Source organism: Trichoplusia ni, chromosome 11 (assembly GCF_003590095.1).
Source record: "Trichoplusia ni isolate ovarian cell line Hi5 chromosome 11, tn1, whole genome shotgun sequence".
NCBI classification, from domain to species: Eukaryota; Metazoa; Arthropoda; class Insecta; order Lepidoptera; family Noctuidae; genus Trichoplusia; species Trichoplusia ni.
Window position 1 is genome coordinate 7,856,862 of NC_039488.1, and position 18,663 is coordinate 7,875,524.

At 36.2% G+C, this 18,663-nt stretch overlaps 2 protein-coding genes across 2 annotated transcripts; one reads left to right on the forward strand and one right to left on the reverse strand.

Annotated features, from left to right (window-relative positions):
- Positions 1 to 490: 490 nt before the first annotated feature.
- On the reverse strand, positions 491 to 8,163 carry LOC113499063 (zinc finger protein 358-like). The gene is made up of 7 exons (XM_026879402.1): positions 6,886 to 8,163; positions 5,101 to 5,398; positions 4,477 to 4,657; positions 3,059 to 3,211; positions 2,462 to 2,560; positions 1,651 to 1,790; positions 491 to 761 (listed from the first exon to the last, which is right to left on the reverse strand). Exons 1-7 carry the CDS (start codon positions 8,015 to 8,017, stop codon positions 671 to 673), a joined length of 2,094 nt encoding a protein of 697 aa, XP_026735203.1. The 5' UTR covers positions 8,018 to 8,163; the 3' UTR covers positions 491 to 670.
- A 462-nt stretch (positions 8,164 to 8,625) lies between these two features.
- Positions 8,626 to 15,269, forward strand: LOC113499064 (uncharacterized protein C1orf198 homolog). The gene is made up of 3 exons (XM_026879403.1): positions 8,626 to 8,877; positions 10,202 to 10,790; positions 15,074 to 15,269. Exons 1-3 carry the CDS (start codon positions 8,746 to 8,748, stop codon positions 15,202 to 15,204), a joined length of 852 nt encoding a protein of 283 aa, XP_026735204.1. The 5' UTR covers positions 8,626 to 8,745; the 3' UTR covers positions 15,205 to 15,269.
- The last annotated feature ends 3,394 nt before the right edge of the window (positions 15,270 to 18,663 follow it).

Below are 18,663 nucleotides of genomic sequence, written 5' to 3' on the forward strand. Positions count from 1 at the left end.
AACATAGACCACTTATATAACAAATACCAATCTTTATATATAAAAAATTAATTGCTGTTCGTTGGTCTCGCTAAAACTCGAGAACGGCTGAACCGATTTGGCTTATTTTAGTTTTGAAATATTCGTAGCAGTCCAGGGAAAGCTTAAAAGGTTTTAAAAAATTGAAAAATGTCAAAAAATCAACTGTCAGGCGGCTTATATTTAATTAAATATTTTTTGCATAAGAAAGCACAGAATATTTCGAAAAAAAGGTTTTTTTCTCTTTAAACGTAAAGGAATCATCAAAATCGGTTACTCCGGTCCAAAGTTCTGTGGTAACCTACATAAAAAAATACAGACGAACTGACAACATCATTCTTTTTGAAGTCGGGTACAATCATTGACTGCACGAACTGTGCGCCACGAGTCGCGGTTTCGATCCCCGCTTAGGACAAGCATTTGTGTGATCCACGAATGCTTGTCCTGAGTCTGGGTGTCTTTGTGCATGTGACTTGTATGTTTGTGAAACCCGCGACACAAGGATAAAATTCCTAAGTGCGGGAGTCGCTTTTAAAAAAGAAAAATATAGACGCTTTTATGAACGAAACTGGTTTTTTAAATATGTCTGGAGTCTGGTCAAACATGTTGTATATACATGGGATTTTGTACCTTAAGAACATTCAAATAAGGTTTATTCTGAATCGCTTTTCTCTTTTTTCTTCCTTTTGCCTTTCGGATGCATCTTGTACACGTGTTTCTGAAGATCTTTTAGTTTTAAATATCTGTGGACAAAATTTTAATTATTAATATTGAGTTAAATAACTTTATAACCGTAGTTCGGGGTGTATTGCAATGAATGCAGTGTTATTTTATAGCCTGCTTTAGATTTAGATAATCCCACTATAGTGTCAAATAAAAATAAATTTGTACGTCAATCCCATTAATATTATAAATACGAGAGTAACTCTGTCTGTCTGTCTGTTAAGCTTTCACGTTTAAACCACTGAACTGATTTTAATGAAATTTGGTACAGAGATAGAGTTGACCTTGACAAAGAACATAGGATAGTTTAAGAAACGCGATATAACCGACCTCGACGCGGGCAAAGCCGCGGGCGAAAAGCTAGTAAATCTATAAGCTATTGAAATAACCATCATCCCACCCTTTTCCCAACTATGTTAGATGAATACATACATATTATAATAGATAAATTATACGCTGAAATAGTACACAAGATCATGATCAACACGCAAACTTGTCCGAAAGGGTTACCGCGGCCCCGGTACACGAAGGGCAAAGGAAGGAACATGGGTGGGTTTCAGTCAGTAGAAGTCTGACATTCCATTCCGCTCAACCCAAAGCGAAGGAGTCATTTGATGATTACCCATCCGAAAAAAAAGGGTCCCAAGACCCAAAGATAATAATTATAAATACAGACTGGCCTGTTGGCCTAGTGGTTAGTGACCCTGACTGCTATACCGGAAGTCGTGGGTTCGATTCCCACCCAGGACAAATGTTTGTATGATGAGCACGATTATCTATAATATGTATGTATCTAGAAATATATAAGTATGTTTATCACTTATCTAGTACTCATAACAGAAGCTTTGCTTTGTTTGAGACTAGATGGCGTTGTGTGAATGTTGTGGATTATTTATTATTATTACTTACTTGCAAGAACACTGTTTACAGGGGAACTTGAAGTCCTCAGGGTTTCCATGGACCCTCAGTTCATGTCTATCCCTTATCGACTCTGTGGAGAAGTTTCTTCGGCAGACCGAACATTGGTGAGGCTTGGCTGTGTTGTGGGACTGTTGACAAAGGATTTTATGGTTTAAAATTTAGGTGGTAAGGGTCATTTTAGAGTGAAGGGTGCTGAGTTTTTATGAACTAAGATGTGTGTGTGAAATTAGGTAGTTGAAACTTTCTGAGTCAAGAGTTTAGGTTGATTTTAGATTGACGAGTTTTAAATTCGAATTATTAAAGGAAATCTTTTTGTTCCTTTTTTAGTATTTCATACTTTAAAACCTATGGGTTAAAGTTTAAATTGGATTGTAACTGAATTATTTCGCTAAAAGCTAAAATATTTGTTTTTTTGAGTTGGCATATGTATTGACACCTTTTTTAAATATTATATTTTTAACACAATAAGTTACTAAACCTTGTGGAATTAGGTGAAACCTAAGGGGCTAAGGGGCTTTCCTAATAGCTTATTATACAGTATTATACCATAATAAATAAATAAATGCGGACAACATCACATACATTGTTCTGAACCCAAAGTAAGTTGCTGAAGCACTTGTGTTATGGAATTCAGATACAACGAAGGTACCACAAACATCCAGACCCGAGACAATGTAGAAATGTTAGTTCTTATATTGACCCGACCGGGATGCCCGGGACCTCAGAGCTAGCGACACCTTGAAACCGGTGCGTACGCCACTCGACCACGGAGGTCGAGTATATAGAATATAATACTCACCACTTTAAGGTGTCTTTTGAGACTGGAGTTTGTTCCAAAGCTGGTATTACAAATGTCACAAAGATACGGGCGCTCGTTGCGATGCGTTCGTTCATGTACCTGAAATTTGAAATAGTTCTTAATATACATGTATTTCTGGACTTATTATAAGGGCAGAGATTTTCATACCTGAGAATGTTAAGAGGAATGTGTGTTGGGAGTGCGGATAGAGTAAGAAATGAGTATGTAAGGGGAAGTTTGAAAGTAGCACCGGTTATAGAGAAACTACGTGGCAACCGGCTGTCATAGTATGGGCATGTTATGCGGAGGAATGAGAGTCATGTGGTGAGGAAGGTGTTGAGTATGAATGTGGATGGATATAGGGGAAGAGGACGACCAAGGAAACGATGGACGGATTGTGTGAAAGACGATATGGCTGCAAAGAATGTTTCTTGTGAGATGACGTCAGATAGAAAGGTATGGAAGAAGAAGACATATTAAACATAAACAAATCCGTCGTGTTTTAATAAAAAAAAATACACCACAATTCTTTACCATTCTAAATACCCACACAAATAAAGTACAGGACGGTTATTTGCCCAACAGTGGGCGACCCACCTGTAAGCTGTAGGACTCGAAGAATCCCTTCCCACAGTAAGTACAGCGGAAGGTGGCTCCTCGCAGCATCCGCTCGTGAGTCTTCATGTGCATCTTCAGCAGGGCTTGGGAACCGAACTTCTTAGGGCAGGTTTGGCAGGCGTGGGTCTTCTCCTATAGGGGAAAGGGAAAAGGGTTCAAAATCAATCAAAATCACAGAAAGAAAGAAATAATAATTGGACACAGCACACGAATACAACAAAAGAAATCATTGGCCTAGCCTTTTTCCAACTATGTTGGGGTCGGCTATCAGTCCATCTTGTTTCAGCTAAGTACCAGTGCTTTACAAGGAGCGAGTGCCTATCTGACCTCCTCAACCCAGTTACCTGGGCAGCACGATACCCCTTGGTTAGACTGGCTGTCAGACTTTTTCAAGCTTCTGACTACCTGTAACGACTGTCAAAGATGTAGGAATAACAGCCGGGACCCACAATTTAACGTGCCTTCCGAAACACGGAGGAGCTCGTTATGACAAAGATGGTCACCCACCTACGGACCAACCGCGTCAAGCATAGCTTAACCTGTGATCGAATCACTTATGCGGTTATAGCTTAGCTAACAAAAGAAATAAACAATTGAAAACAAGTGCACTTGCACCAACAAGGTAAGTTCAGCATTAATGCCAGAGAACTAGTGCCTGGCGCTAATTTTCAACTGAGCCTGGTTATGAGCGACGGATGAAACCTAGTTCAAATTAGGCTACAGACTAGCACCTTTTTAAGGTCAGATTATATTCAACAGCATCCAGTTTTGCCCAACTTTCACCCCTTCCTAAGTGCTTTTGCTGTGAGAGTGTGTTTAGTTAAATCATTTAATAATGAATTAGTTTTTCGCAACGATATTGAGATTTGTTCCAGGCTTATCGTTCTGATATCGTAAGCGTAAAAGTTTGTATGTATGTATGTTTGTTACACTTTCACGCAAAAACCACTGAACGGATTTAAACGAAACTTGGTACACATATATTTTATAACCTGGATTAGAACATAGGATAGTTAATATCCCGATTTTACGAGCCGAACACGACTCGTACGACGATCGATTAAAAATCGATGTATTGCAATCTATATCTATACTAATATATAAAGCTGAAGAGTTTGTTTGTTTGTTTGAACGCGCTAATCTCAGGAACTGGTTAAAATTGAAAAATTATTTTTGTATTGAATAGACCATTCATCGAGGAAGGTTTTAGGCTATATACCATCACGCTGCGACTAATATGAGCGAAGATACAATGGAAAATGTGGAAAAAAACAGGGTAGGTATAAATCATAACTTATATCCTCTAACCACGCGGACGAAGTCGCGGGCAACAGCTAGTGTATTAATAAAACGGTTATTCAGCCCAAGAACCACTCCAAAGTTACTCAAATCCTTACCAGATGTGTGTCCGAGTGTTTCGCCAACGAATGGGAGTACTTGAATCGTTTGGGGCACTCGCTACACTGGAAGCCGGGGCCGGACTCCGCCGTGTGGGTCGCGAGGTGGGAGCGCAGCGCCACCCACGTCGGCATCGTCTTGTGACAGATCTTGCATTCGCGATCCGGGGCCGGGTGGTAGCTGAAATGTGGGGAAATATGGGTATATTATGACTTGTATTTGGTGATTACCGGGTTCAGGGTGAGTTGGATAGGACAATGAGGATTTCATTCGGATAAATGTAAATTACGACTTGTATTTGATGGTTAAGGACGAGTCAGACTGGACACTGAGGGTTTCATACAAATAGTTAGGTAGGTTTCGTACAAGCACTTGACCGGTTTTAAAACATACATCCAATCAAAGTTTATATCATTCATATATTTATAATAACCATAGTTAAAATAATTCATTATTAAATGATGCAACGGTTTACTCACGCAGTCACACCCCGCCACGTCAGTTCATGATAAAGGACTCCGATTGGGTCCGAAACTAGTCGGGCGATCCTGATACATATGCATGAGCAAACGCATACATCATTTAATAATAATATAATTATTATACATATGAAGACAACTCACCGCTGCCTATGATTCTTATGACTATTCTTCGAGCTGAAGACCTTATCACAGTCCTTACAAGGGTACACCTTCCCCTCGACCTTGACATTCGTATTTGTAATCTCTTTGGCTTTCAGCCTCTCCAGATGTTTGGCCTCTCGCCTCTCAAAGCGCCTCTGTTCCCGTATCTTGGCTATCTCCATGCGTTTCTCGTTGGTTAGGCCGAATGTATGCCATTTGTTGTGAACGAGGAAGCGTTTCGGATGCTGGAATACCAGACTGCAGTGAGGGCATTCGTAGAAGCCTTCGGATTTTATGCCTGAAAAAAAAAATGTATATTTAAAACTATGTAGAACCGCGGCCGCGTAGAATATAAGTATTAGGTGCTATAATAAATAATAATAAAATAAAATAGGACCCAGTGATAAAATATATAGTTTCTATAGTTTATTTTAATAAAGGTAGCTATTCTACAACTTATTACATCAGCTACTAAAAGTTCTGTCGAAATCGGTCGAGCCATTTCAGAGATAAGCGGGAAAAAACAGACAGAAATAAAAATGTATTTCGAGGTATTTTGGAAACTATAAATATATCATTAGAATTTACTAATTGGTTAAGGGCTTTTACTCTGCTATGTTTTACACAAATATCCTTTATAAGAGCGTATTTGAGCAGTTTTCGCGGTCAAATATTTGACCTACAATAACTACATCGAATACTGTCAAACAAAACATATTTAACTTTTACTAAACCAAGGTTGAAATTATATTGAGAGAGTTAAATACAAGCTATGAGATAGATACATTTCTAAACAGTCTTATCAGTTTAAAAAATAAGGATCATGGAAAATTTAACTTTAATATCTGGGCTATAAAAGTCAAAATTACTTTATCATTTCGTGATTAAGGACTCCGGTTGGGTCGGAAACTAGTCGGGCGATTCCGATAAATACGCTTGAATAAACCGTTCTTTATTTATTACGACTTTGAAAAGGTCACTTAATTCAAACTTGCTTAAACTTGGTACTTGTGAAAAGAGTTATAAAATATAGCTGTCTCTGTTTCACATAGCAAGCTTGTATATTTTTATCTCGTTCTAACAAAATTTGATCTTTTTTCTGAAGCGCCAAATTACATCGGCCGTACTTGTAAGTATTGCTGTCTAAAACTTCAACCAAGACAGCTACGGACCAAACAGCAGATAGATTTAGTCTAATGCTATGTGCTAATGATAGCAAGGGTTTGTTATATAGCCTGTTTTAGATCCCACTGCTGGGCAAAGGCCTACCTTTCTGTTCCAAACCTCTATACTTTGCGATTTCCACGTGCACATAGCACTCGCTAATTAGTTCGCAATTTTGGAAAAAATTTAATCTTAAATTTATAATGACAGTATTAGAGTAAAAAGCTAATATATTGTTAATTATCTGTCATTACGATAATGTAACAATGTCGTAACTATTGGCCTTGCGGTTATGAGTGACTTAGTATGCATTAGCTGCGATCGTAACGCGGGCTAAGTATTAATGTGACCCATTCAAAGATATTATATTTTTCCCTTTTTTTTAATAACGACTCCCGCTTTATTGACATCAAGTCGCGGAGATTTTAAAACCATTCAAGTCACATGCAAAAATACATCGAGACTCGGAGCAAGCATTCGAGGATCACGCAAATACTTGTCCTACGCGGGGATCGAACCCGCCGCATTAGGTTTGGCGTGGTGACTTCAACCACTTGGCTATGCAGTCAATTATTATCTCCTGTAAATTAATAGAACATATTATGAATAAAAATAAATTACCATTTTTCGCAGCAGCAGTAGCCTCTTTCACGCTAATTTCACTATCTATAATCTTTTGATGAATCACATCTTCTCGGGGTATCCCATTATTGTCTCTTGCAAACGGTACGAAACAGTCCGTATCAGCTAAACTCGTTTTCTCAATCTTTATGACAACACTATTATCTGTTATTTTCGTTTCGTTTGGACCTGTGACGTGTTCCGTTTCCCCAATCGGTTTAACATCATCTTCATCTGATGATGGGTCTTCCGATTCCATTGCACGTTTTGCGTTTTCATTACTTTTGTCGGCTGTATCATTGTTTTCATTATCTCTTTGTAAGTCTTGAGAGTTTTCAGGTGATAGTGATAATGGATCTGTACTCGTTGAGTCTGGTACATTGAAAGTGACTTTCCTTGCGTTTACCATGGTCATATCTGAAGGTTGATCATCCTTATCGTTATTAACAGCGGTATTACTTTGCGTAGTGTCTTTTGGTTTATTCGAAGAATGTATTAAGATGTTCTCAATCAGTTTGACGGTGTTTTCAATGTTTTTTCTCCGCGTACTGTCTATTTGTATTTTATCTTGCACTTTCATACTTAAATCTAAATTGTGATGAGAGTTTTGGTACAAATCATTATGCGCATACTCGTTGTTCCCGCCAAAATTTTTGGCGTAAGACTTATTTGGTACTTGAGGTATATTTAAAGGCATTTTCTTCATGTTTTGTTCTTTTACATTGTCCTGCCTGACTGTCTCCACTATTCTTTTGTCGTAAGCATAATTCATGGCACTAGTGTTGTGCTCGTTCTGAATATTTAAGTTCACAGGAAACATACCATTCTGCCAAGACAAGTCGTTGATGGAATTCGAGTTTTGATTCATGTATGTAGGTTGAAAGGGCAGTTGTTGATAGTTCGCAAACTGAGGCATTTGCGACGGTACACCTATTGGAGACTGGCTGTAAGGAGGATAATCCGGTAGGTTGTAGTGCCCGCTCGTCGCAGGACCACCCTGATGTGGCATTTTGCTCAAATTATTAATGTTATGAGCTAGATTCATATGAGAATTCATAGGAGTCATATTTACGGGCGCCCCCATGTTTATTGGCGCCTCGTTTGGGCCATAAGGCCCTGTGTTGTGCAACATAGTTGCAGATGTATTATGTTTCGCACACAATTCACGTTTTACGATTACATTTTAATGTAGAAAACACTAAACAAATAACGCTAATGTAAGCCATTTTGGCTATTTGACACTTCGTTGTCCACCCAATATCAATTTACCGATAAATCGACACTCTCATACAGATGAAACATTTTTTTTTTAAAACCGTAACTCAAGTTTTTCTTTATTTAAGACATCTAAATACGCAATAAGAAGAAAGAATCTTCTGAAATACATTATACATGAAGCTTATAATATTTTTGTAGGGCCTTCAAATTAATTTCCTTGAAAAAAATAGGAAATCTTTTTCGGTTTTGGCTTGACCACAGAATGAATATCCGTCGTCAACAGATGTAAACAATAAACACTAGGTGTCTCCAATACAAATCCGTTACTTTATTGTGAAATTGAAACCTATTGCATAAATATAAGGTCTTCATTAGAACAGTAAGGCAGCAATTTTAGTGATTTCTCGTTTTGAACCTTAGGCGATTGGGTTAAAGACTTTATTTATAGTTTTGAGTTTCGGTTTCAGCCATTTTGTAACATGACGTTTCACGTAACCGTAAATATATAGCTGCATCTCACTCTAACATCATTATTTATTATCCGCTGAGCTAGCAAAATGGTTGTGTTTAATGAATCATATTAAACAAATAAATAGAGTAATTAAACTTATTTGGTGTTAGTTTAAACTAAAATCTGTTAAAATGGCGCTGGGTGCCTTTGCCGAAGAGTATTTTCGGACTATGAATCCAATAGCTTCGAAAATACACGAAGATATAGAGGATGCAAAAAATTCTTACGAAAATATATGGGATTCACTTACGGAAAAAGAAAAGGTAAAAAACGCTTCCTGATCAATTAAATACTCATTATTTATGTACTATTTGTTGTGTAATAAACGTTAACAGTCTAATTTCAACTGTATTGTGTTGTAATGAAATTATTCGTGCAACTGTACACATGATTCATAACATTGCTATGTTTATTTATCATTTTTAGTTATTCTGTTGATGTTTGTTAATTATTTATATTAACGTTGCAATTATATACATTGCGATGTGGTATATGGAATCCAGATAAGTTTGAATACAGGCAGTCTTTATCCTATAAATATCTATATTTTTTGTTTTGCGGTTTTAACCCATAATATTATATTGAGCCAATACTGTGCACTGAAAATTGCCCATTTTAATAATAATGCTTTTTTAGTAATTCTTATTAGAATAACGACAGTAGGGGCGTTAAATTTACAGACTCATCAAATATCTTTCAAATTTCTGAAAATAATTTTCTTTTTGTAACATCATGAAATATTCTAATTGGAAATTAATATTTTCAAAAATAGAATTATTAATTTTAACATAAAAAACTGATCACAAGTAATCACATAAAAATAGAAGTTATTAAGTTAAAATAAACTCATATTTTATTGTCCTATAAGCTATCATCTGGTATTGTGCATAGAAAACAATTATTTGACTGGCTGGATAGCAATGCTTTGACAAATTTCTTTCATTTTTTTAAATAATTTATTTCATCAGTAAATTTTAAATAGACGAGAAAGAAGAATAGGAGACCTTTGGGCTCCGAGCCTATCTCAACTCAGAGTAAATAAAAGAATATGCCTATTGTTAATAAGTTTGTAGATACACATTGAAATTCATATCAAAATAATAAACATTAGGCGTCCATAGAGTTTTTGTCCATTGTTCTTTATTTGAAGTCTACTTCCCAAAATAAGAGACTGGTTGCTTTGTTAAGGTGTGTGTTTAAATTAAAAAAGGTTCTATATTGTATCTGAAATTGATTTAAATATTTTATTTATTAGTTTGTATGTATACTTAAAATATTTTTTAATTAAAGTTGTGAAATAGTAGTAAAACAGTAATTTTAAACTAAATTTAGTGAAAAAAAAATTAAGGTCTTAATTGAGGACCTGCAGCATTCTAATTACAGTTTTTTTTAATTAACTGTTTTTATGAAATGTCAACAACATGCAGAACTTAATAAAAGTCAATAAATATTAAGATTTTAATTATTTATAAAAAAAAACTACGTTTACGCACTTCAAATTAAAGTTTAACTTCAGTTGAATTTACATTCAACTGCACTCAAGATCAATTAAAAAAAATCTTCAAAGATTTTTTTTTTTATTTCCAGACCGAAATAATAAACGAATCGATGATAAAACCAGACATAGCATTAAAGTACGCTCTCCTAGACACACTGGACTTTGACATCAACGACCCGCCCGTCAGAAAAGACGATCTCATGTCGTTCTTTGGACGCGACCACGGGCAGAAAGTCATTCAAGACGAGAACACATCATTTCGGGACGAACACAGTAGTCCATTTCTCTACCAGACGAAAAGCCAGTTGAATCTATGTGTACTCAGCGAGTGTAGACTCCCAAAAGATGTGAAACCTACCTCGCCGCCCCCGGTCATGTCTGAACTGGCTTTATCTCACTCAAAAGTGGTATCCGAACTCAAAAATGCCTTGAAATCTCATGAGGTTCTACGCAGTTCGTATAAGGATGATCGGGAGGTCACTTCCCCCGGTTTTATAAGTAAGTTTATCGGGAACTTCAAGAGTAAGGATGAGGAGAGAGAGTGCTTGGTTTCTCTGGCACCTCAGACGCAGGTTGTGGCGTCATCGGAGAATTTCTTCAGAACTAATTTCAAGAGTCCACAGACCGAAAGCAAGTTTGAGAAGGATTATCGAAGCAGTGTTGTCATGTCCAGTAGTGGTGAGTTGATTTTATTCTTTTTTAAGTATAGTTTTAATTTATTCTTCGTTTCGATATGACGGCCGATAGAAAGGTATGAAAGAAGACTTGTAATGTAAATCATTGAGAGGGGAATGATGATGATGAGTTTGAATTTATTCATCCTCTTTTTGTTAACCCTTTTTATATGTATAATTTTTCGTCGACTAAAGACTTACGTCTCTAACGCGCGCCTTTGTAACCTTATATGAATGAATTATCTTATAACAAAATGTAGTCGAAAAATAAATCTAAATTTAAACCATTAATTACCCTAATAAAGTTCCACAACTGCAATGTATTACTTTACTAGCTGTTGCCAGCGGCTTCGCTCGCCTGAACATCGTTTATAGCTGCAAATACATTATCCTCCTTGAACAAAGTTGGAATAACTAGAATATGTTTACTCCAAGGTGTAAGCTTATCATACCAAGTTTTCATCGAAATCGATTCAGGTCTTACGTAGACGTGCGTAGACGTACGAACACACATTTTGAATTTATTAATGTGAATAGGTAGTAGAATCTGTGCAAAGAATACATAAGTTAGATCTCTATGGAGTTACACAATACTTAGCTCATTTCCTGTGGTTTACGTGCCCAGTTAAATATATTAGTTATTTTACATAAGTTTCTAACATTAATGTTTATAAGATGTCTCGTTATATGTGAGAGGTTTATATTTAAATAGAAGATCAGGGTATATGTTCACCAATTTTATCTAGTGTTGGTTTATTACTCGGCGTTTAAATGTTGTAGTTTTAATTCGATCAATATAAAAACGAGTTTTTAGACGCTCTCTTAACGCTATGGCGATAGAAAAGCGCTGTGGCGAATAGGGAATACTAGCTGTTGCCCGCGACTTCGTCCGCGTGGTTAGAAGATATAAGTTATAATTTATACCTGCCTTCTATCTATCTTGTAGGATTCAGTCAGCGTTTGCAATGTAAGCGCAAAAAATGTGTTTTTTTACGACCTCACATTAGAAACCTCAAAAATTGTAGCCTATGTGTATGTATTCTGATGTATAAGCTATATTGTGGTATAGTTTCATTCAAATCCATTCAGTAGTTTTTACGTGAAAGAGTAACAAACATCCATACATCCATACTTACAAACTTTCGCCTTTATAATAGTAGTAGGATGAGTCTTCCAGATTGTGCCATCTAAATCCATTAGGAGAAAAACGGTCAATTGCGAATCGGAATCGCACAGTTTGCGCATAGAGTGTTTCTTGAAAATAGGGTAAATAATAACAAAGCAAAAAAACTGTCATCTACTAAATGTATCGTATTATCCATTGCTTATCCTTGGTTTTTAATTTAATTGTTTTTTTGCTAAAGCGGTAACCAAAATACATCATCTGTAAAAAAATTAACAGTTTCGCTAAACGACGGACAGACTGCTGTGCCCCAGCAATAGGATTCCAATTTTTCCCCTTTGGATAGGTACCTATTGATGTCAACGTTAAAACCATACATAGAGATTTAATCATCAGCTATTCTATCTCGCTAACACCACAGGCCCAAAACAAAGGTCGAAAAGAACAATGATTAATACAGAATAAATATTTAACTATCAATGATACGATGTTATGAAAACATCGCTAGTTTGGCTACATTCCTTAATTTGATAGTGCATGAACGAAATCCTACTAATAATCATCATCATCCTAGCCTTTTCCCAACTATGTTGGGGTCGGCTTCCAGTCTAACCGGTTTCAGCTAAATACCAGTGTTTTACAAGGAGCGACTGCCTATCTGACCTCCTCAACCCAGTTACCTGGGCAACACGATATCCCTTAGTTAGACTGGTTGTCAGACTTTCAAGCTTCTGACTACCTGTAACGACTGTAAAGGATGTATGAATATCAGCCGGGACCCACAATTTAACGTGCCTTCCGATAAACGGAGGAAATCGTTATGACAAATATGGTCACCCATTTAAGGATCGACCGTGTCAAGTGTAGCTTAACCTGTGATCGATCAATTTGTGCAGTTATAGCTTAGCCACGATCCTACTTCTCTACTAATATTATAAATGCGAAAGTAACTCTATCTGTCTGTTACGCTTTCACGTCTAAACCACTGAACTGACTTTAATGAAATTTGGTACAGAGATAGAGTTGAGCTTGAGAAAGAATATAGGATAGTTTTTATCCCAGACTTTTAAAGAGTTCTCTTGGAAATGCGATATAACCGACCTCGACGCGGGCGAAAAGCTAGTAAATTATAAACGCCAAATTTTGTATGTATGAATGTTTGTTCCTCCTTCACGCAAAAACCACTGAACGGATTTTGACGAAACTTGGTACACATATAGTTTATAACCAGCATTAAAACAGGATACTCTTTATCCCAGTTTTATGTTCCCGCGGGATTATTTTGAATTAATAGCGGGCAGGCCCGCGGGTTACAACTAGTACAGGATAAATATTTAACTATATGATACCATGTTATGAAAACATGACTAGTTCGGCAACATTCTTTTATTCGATATAGTGCACGAACTAAATTGTTTATAATTATTACACATTGTGCATAAATGTGTTATGATAACTACTGTTTTAATTTTGTCTCGCTTCCTCATTGATTTTAATTTGTTAGTTTAGTTCTTTGTTTTAATTTCTTTTGTAGTTTATAGCTAGGTAAAATTAAAATGGTCAAGGGTGTCGGGGTCAGGATTCTAGGGTTCCGTGCTAGTTAAACAGCATTAACAAAAAAATTTGGTCACCTATCAGATTTATGTTCATAACAATCGTTTCTTAATCTTTTTTAGTTTGTTTCTTTAAACCAAACGATTCCTGCACTGAGTAATTGAATTCCTGTGTCGCGATTTCACAAAAATTAAAGTCGGAAACCACATAAACATTTGTCGTAAACGGGGATCGAACTCGCGACACGTCGCGCACAGAGAGTTGATAACAGTCTAGTTGTCATGGTTCATGAGGTACAGCCCGTTAACAGTCGGACGACCAGCTTCCGTATACTCTTTAGGTACGGAACCCTGAAGATAACAAACTTGCTCACAAAATTTTGCCTTCCATAATTAGCTTAGTTATCATTCAGTTCCTAGTTTTGTAATTGCTTTGCCCTTAGACGTGGATGATTAATTCCTTTGTTCTAAAAGTAAGCGACAAGTAAGGATGTTTAATTAATTAACTTGCCAATAAGACGACCTCCGTGGTCGAGTGGCGTACGCACCGGATTCAAGGTGTCGCTAGCTCTGAGGTCCCGGGTTCGATCCCCGGTCGGGTCAATGTAAAAATTCACATTTGTACATTGTCTCGGGTCTGGGTGTTTGTGGTACCTTCGTTGTATCTGAATTCCATAACACAAGTGCTTTAGCAACTTACTTTGGGTTCAGAACAATGTATGTGATGTTGCCGCATTTATTTATTTAATTGATTGATTAATAAAAATTGTTACATTATATACATTATCCGTGTTTCGGAAGGCACGTTAAATTGTGGGTCCCGGCTGCTATTCCTACATCTATGACAGTCGTTACAGGTAGTCAGAAGCTTGAAAAGTCTGACAACTAGTCTAACCAAGGGGTATCGTGTTGCCCAGGTAACTGGGTTGAGGAGGTCGGATAGGCAGTCGCTCCTTATAAAACACTGGTACTTCGCTGCATCCGGTTAGACTGGAAGCCGACCCCAACATAGTTGGGAAAAGGCTAGGCCGATGATGACATATGTACCTACATTATATCGCATTGGCGGAGTAAATAGGTTTTTTGGCCTCCTATTATGAAAGCGCAAAAGAAATACTAAAATTATCTCGCCGTCAAACTTTCTAAGATTATTCTATGACATCGCTGACAAACAGTGATGGAAAACGTCGTGAGGAAACCTGGATTTCTGGATTGAAATATTGGAATCTGATCTTGTCAAATGTGTAAATGTGACGTCACAAGTATGTTAGGGTTGTGGGCGTCCCCAGCGTAACTGCACGGATAGCCGAGTGGTTGAGGTCACCACACCAAACCCAATGTGCGCGACGTGTCGCGGGTTCGATCCCCGCGTAGTACAAGCATTTGTGTGATCTACGAATGCTTGTTCTGAGTCTGGGTGGCCTTGTGCATGTGAATTGTATGTTTGTAAAACCCCCCGCGACACAAGGATTAAATTCCTTAACGTGGGAGTCTTTTTTAAAACAAAAAAACGACTTGCTCTTGTGACCAACCCAGCTCTGTCCCAAATTGTATGTACCTTTGCACTGTACTACAACGGGCACTAGTTGAAAATGACATCTTTTCTTACAGATTTATCTGAGGAGAACCGTGGCCTCCTGTCTTCAAGCCAGGCATCATCAGGAACTGACTTCCAATCAACGGAAACCCTCACCGATACCGGAGTACCAAAGACTGGCTATGATTTCCTTGATAACTGGTAATATTTATAAACTATAATTGTAATATCCATGTTATTATTTATGCCCGGGCATTTTTTATACATAATTATTTATTTAATAATGTATTTCTATAGTACCGATTGTGAGATTCATTATTAAATGCAACGGTTTACTCACGCGTATTTATCGGGGTAGCCCGACTAGTTTCGGACCCAACCGGAGACCTTAATCATGAGCTGACGCGGCGGCGGGCAAGTTGTACTGAATTTAGTAAATGAATTGGATTTTCGATCTTTACTAATATTATAAATAGTTATAATATCAACTTGCTTTACATAATGAGTTTATACAAAAGTATATAAATGCCCGGGCATTCAAATAATGTCCTTTACAAATGTATATCTTAAACTGTCTATCATAAGGTCTAATTTCACTTGCAGTGTCAAAATTGTTTTATTTGAAACAAGTTTAGACGAAAATAATGTCAAGTAATTATTGTACCTTATATATTTTGAGTATATGTTGTGCAATTATGATCTTAAGTGTTAAAGTGTATGAGATTCAATTTACAATGTACTGATTTCAAACTTTTATTTAATCCAGTATTACTGCAAAAACAACGAGGAAACAATATTGCTTATTATGATGTTGGTTTTTCTAATCTATACTTCTATACTAATATATAAAGCTGAAAAGTTTGTTTGTTTGAACGCGCTAATCGCAGGAACTCCTGGTTAAAATTGAAAAATTATATTTGTGTTGAATAGACCATTCATCGAGGAAGGTTTTAGGCTATATACCATCACGCTGCGACTAATAGGAGCGAAGATACAATGGAAAATGTATAAAAACAGGGCAGGTTATAAATCATAACTTATATATTCTAAACAGCTAGTAAAACAATATTGCTTATCATGCTGTTGGATTTTCTAGTTAACTATAATCTCTGTAGGGGTCAGAATACAACTCTTAGGACTCAACGCATGGTCGCTTTTTTAGCGTTTACTTAAAAAGCGTTTATTAATTACCAGATTGTATCTGTTATTTAAATTAAAAACTTAAAAGTTCACAACGAATGTTGTAAATACTGTAACTTTAGATGACATGACGTTTCATTAATTTATGTTATATCAAAATCCCATTCATCTATCCACCATTGTAAATAGCGGAATTAGCGCCCTGGTAATGGTCACAAGTAGACTTGCTATTTCAAATAAAACGACGCATTTTAAGAGAACTTATGTGAAATTAATATTCAGGAAAATGATAGTTTTATTTTAACCCCTTTTGACGTCACACGTCGTTGTAAAAAGCGTTTTAACAAAGCGCTTTTTTAACGCCGTGACGCTAAAATAGCGCCCGTGCCTGCTCGTGACTTAAGAAGAAAGGCGTGCATTACTCATTGCGCTTATGAGAGGCAATTATTAAGAAATATTAGTCATATTTTAACTAGGTCATATTACTATCTATTTGAAGATGTAATCCTTACACAAGTTTAATTAAGATTATTCTTAGAATACCGTGAATAAGACTTGTTAACAGATATCTTTTTATACTAAGTTTGTTACAAATGATGGTGATTAACGCCTACGTTTTTATAGTTGTAAATTGCATTGGCATCGGGTTAGAATCTACCCTGAAAATTTCAGCCTGCTAGCTTATCGGGAAGTGCCTCAAAATTGAGTTGCAAAAATCCAACCGGAACTACAAACAAACAAGTAGAAGTGTATAAAAACGTGGGAAAATACCATAAATGGTATTCTAATGTATGTACGATTGCAAAAGTGTCATGGGTTCGATCTCCGTTTAGGACAAGCATTTGTGTGATCCACGAATACTTGTTCCGAGTCTTGTGCATGTGACTTTAATTTTCTATCTAAAAGTTATCTCCAGTAGACTATACAACGCCATTATTTAAGCCTTCGTTAATTTAAACATATACATAGGAAAATAAAATCTCTTTTTTCGAAGTTTATTATAAAAGTCGCAATAATAAAATAGGATTGTTTTTGATTAGTATTATAACTTGCCAAATAGCTGTGTTGCATGTTTCCTAATAGGAATCTCATTAAAATAGACTGTTTTAGAATGTATTTAATTAAAAATACTCATTTAATTATGTTTGATCTGTATTTAAGTTTAAATCCAGCTCTCAGTATGAGCTTATTAAATGTTAAAAATGTTTTCAGTTTAAAACTTTTTTAAAGTAGTATTTTCGCGGGTGCATAACGTCATAAGCGCAAAATGAAGAACAATCGCAAATTGTAAAAAGCGTACTTAGTCAAAGTCGTAGTCAAAGCGTACATTGTCAAAAGCGCAGAACGAAAATAACGATTTTTAGATATTTAATGACAATTTCGAGCAACAATTTCAATGACAATCACTATGTCGCAGTAGGATTCTTGACATAGTGCGCCTTTGACAATTTGCGATCGTTTCATTTTGCGCTTTGACGTCATGCTCCTGAACATGTAAGAGACGCCGTGTATTGCGCTGTCCCGTTTCTGCAACCATCATAATACCTTAAAACGTATCGGTACGGTTTTCGTGTGGAAGCAAGATGTTTATACGCTATATCATCGACCAACACCGTGATTTTTTAGTCGTCTTACAAAAGCAGCCCACTTCATGTATCCAATGACTAGAACACGATCATGATAATAAAATAGGTATTTATGAGATTTGAATAAATTTAAAATCCAATTTTTGCGTTTGCGTTTATATCATTTTTAAGAGTATATTTTAGATTTCTCTTGTATAATGTTTCTTCGTACTTATTATCTTAGTTGATGATAAAAAAATAATTTTCGCGCCTAGGGGTATTTTACGTCGGATACATGAACTGGGCTACTTTTGTGAAACGACCAAAAAAATACCGTGTTTATTAACAGACATGCTTTAGAGATGAGAATTGTGGCACTCCGAAAGAAAGGAAAAGAAGTTTCGGTCTATCTTTATCTATTTAAAATTTATATGCTGTGCTTGTCATGAAACTGAGCGCCGATGGAAAGAGGAAAGAGATAGCGCTAGACCGAAAGCATAGGCCATCTCTCTCTTTTCAAACCAAAAAATTACTGCAGATTATACGCGTACTATGTACTAGTATTATGTCGATGCTATTTTATGTTCCGTCTTGCTTCCACATTGATAATTCACTCTATTTATCTCGGTTAGTTTTATTAGAAACAGAAAATATAGTAAAATGATATGACTAGATCAAAAGAACATTTTGAAAAATGATTTTTTGATTTCGTTTGTTTCTGTATTATAAGTATTTAATTTAAATTAAGGCTTCAATAAAGGCTCTAAATTCAGGCTAATTTTGCATTTATTTATTGTTTTGTATTTTTGTATTGAAATTTGTGTAATCATATATCCCAAATATAATTATTCTACGATTTTGGTGTTTTATTTATAACCTTTATCTTCACAGTTATGTTTGAAAATAGTATTAATTGTACATAGTTTGTGTCGTTCTCATCTCAGAAACTGCTTAACCGA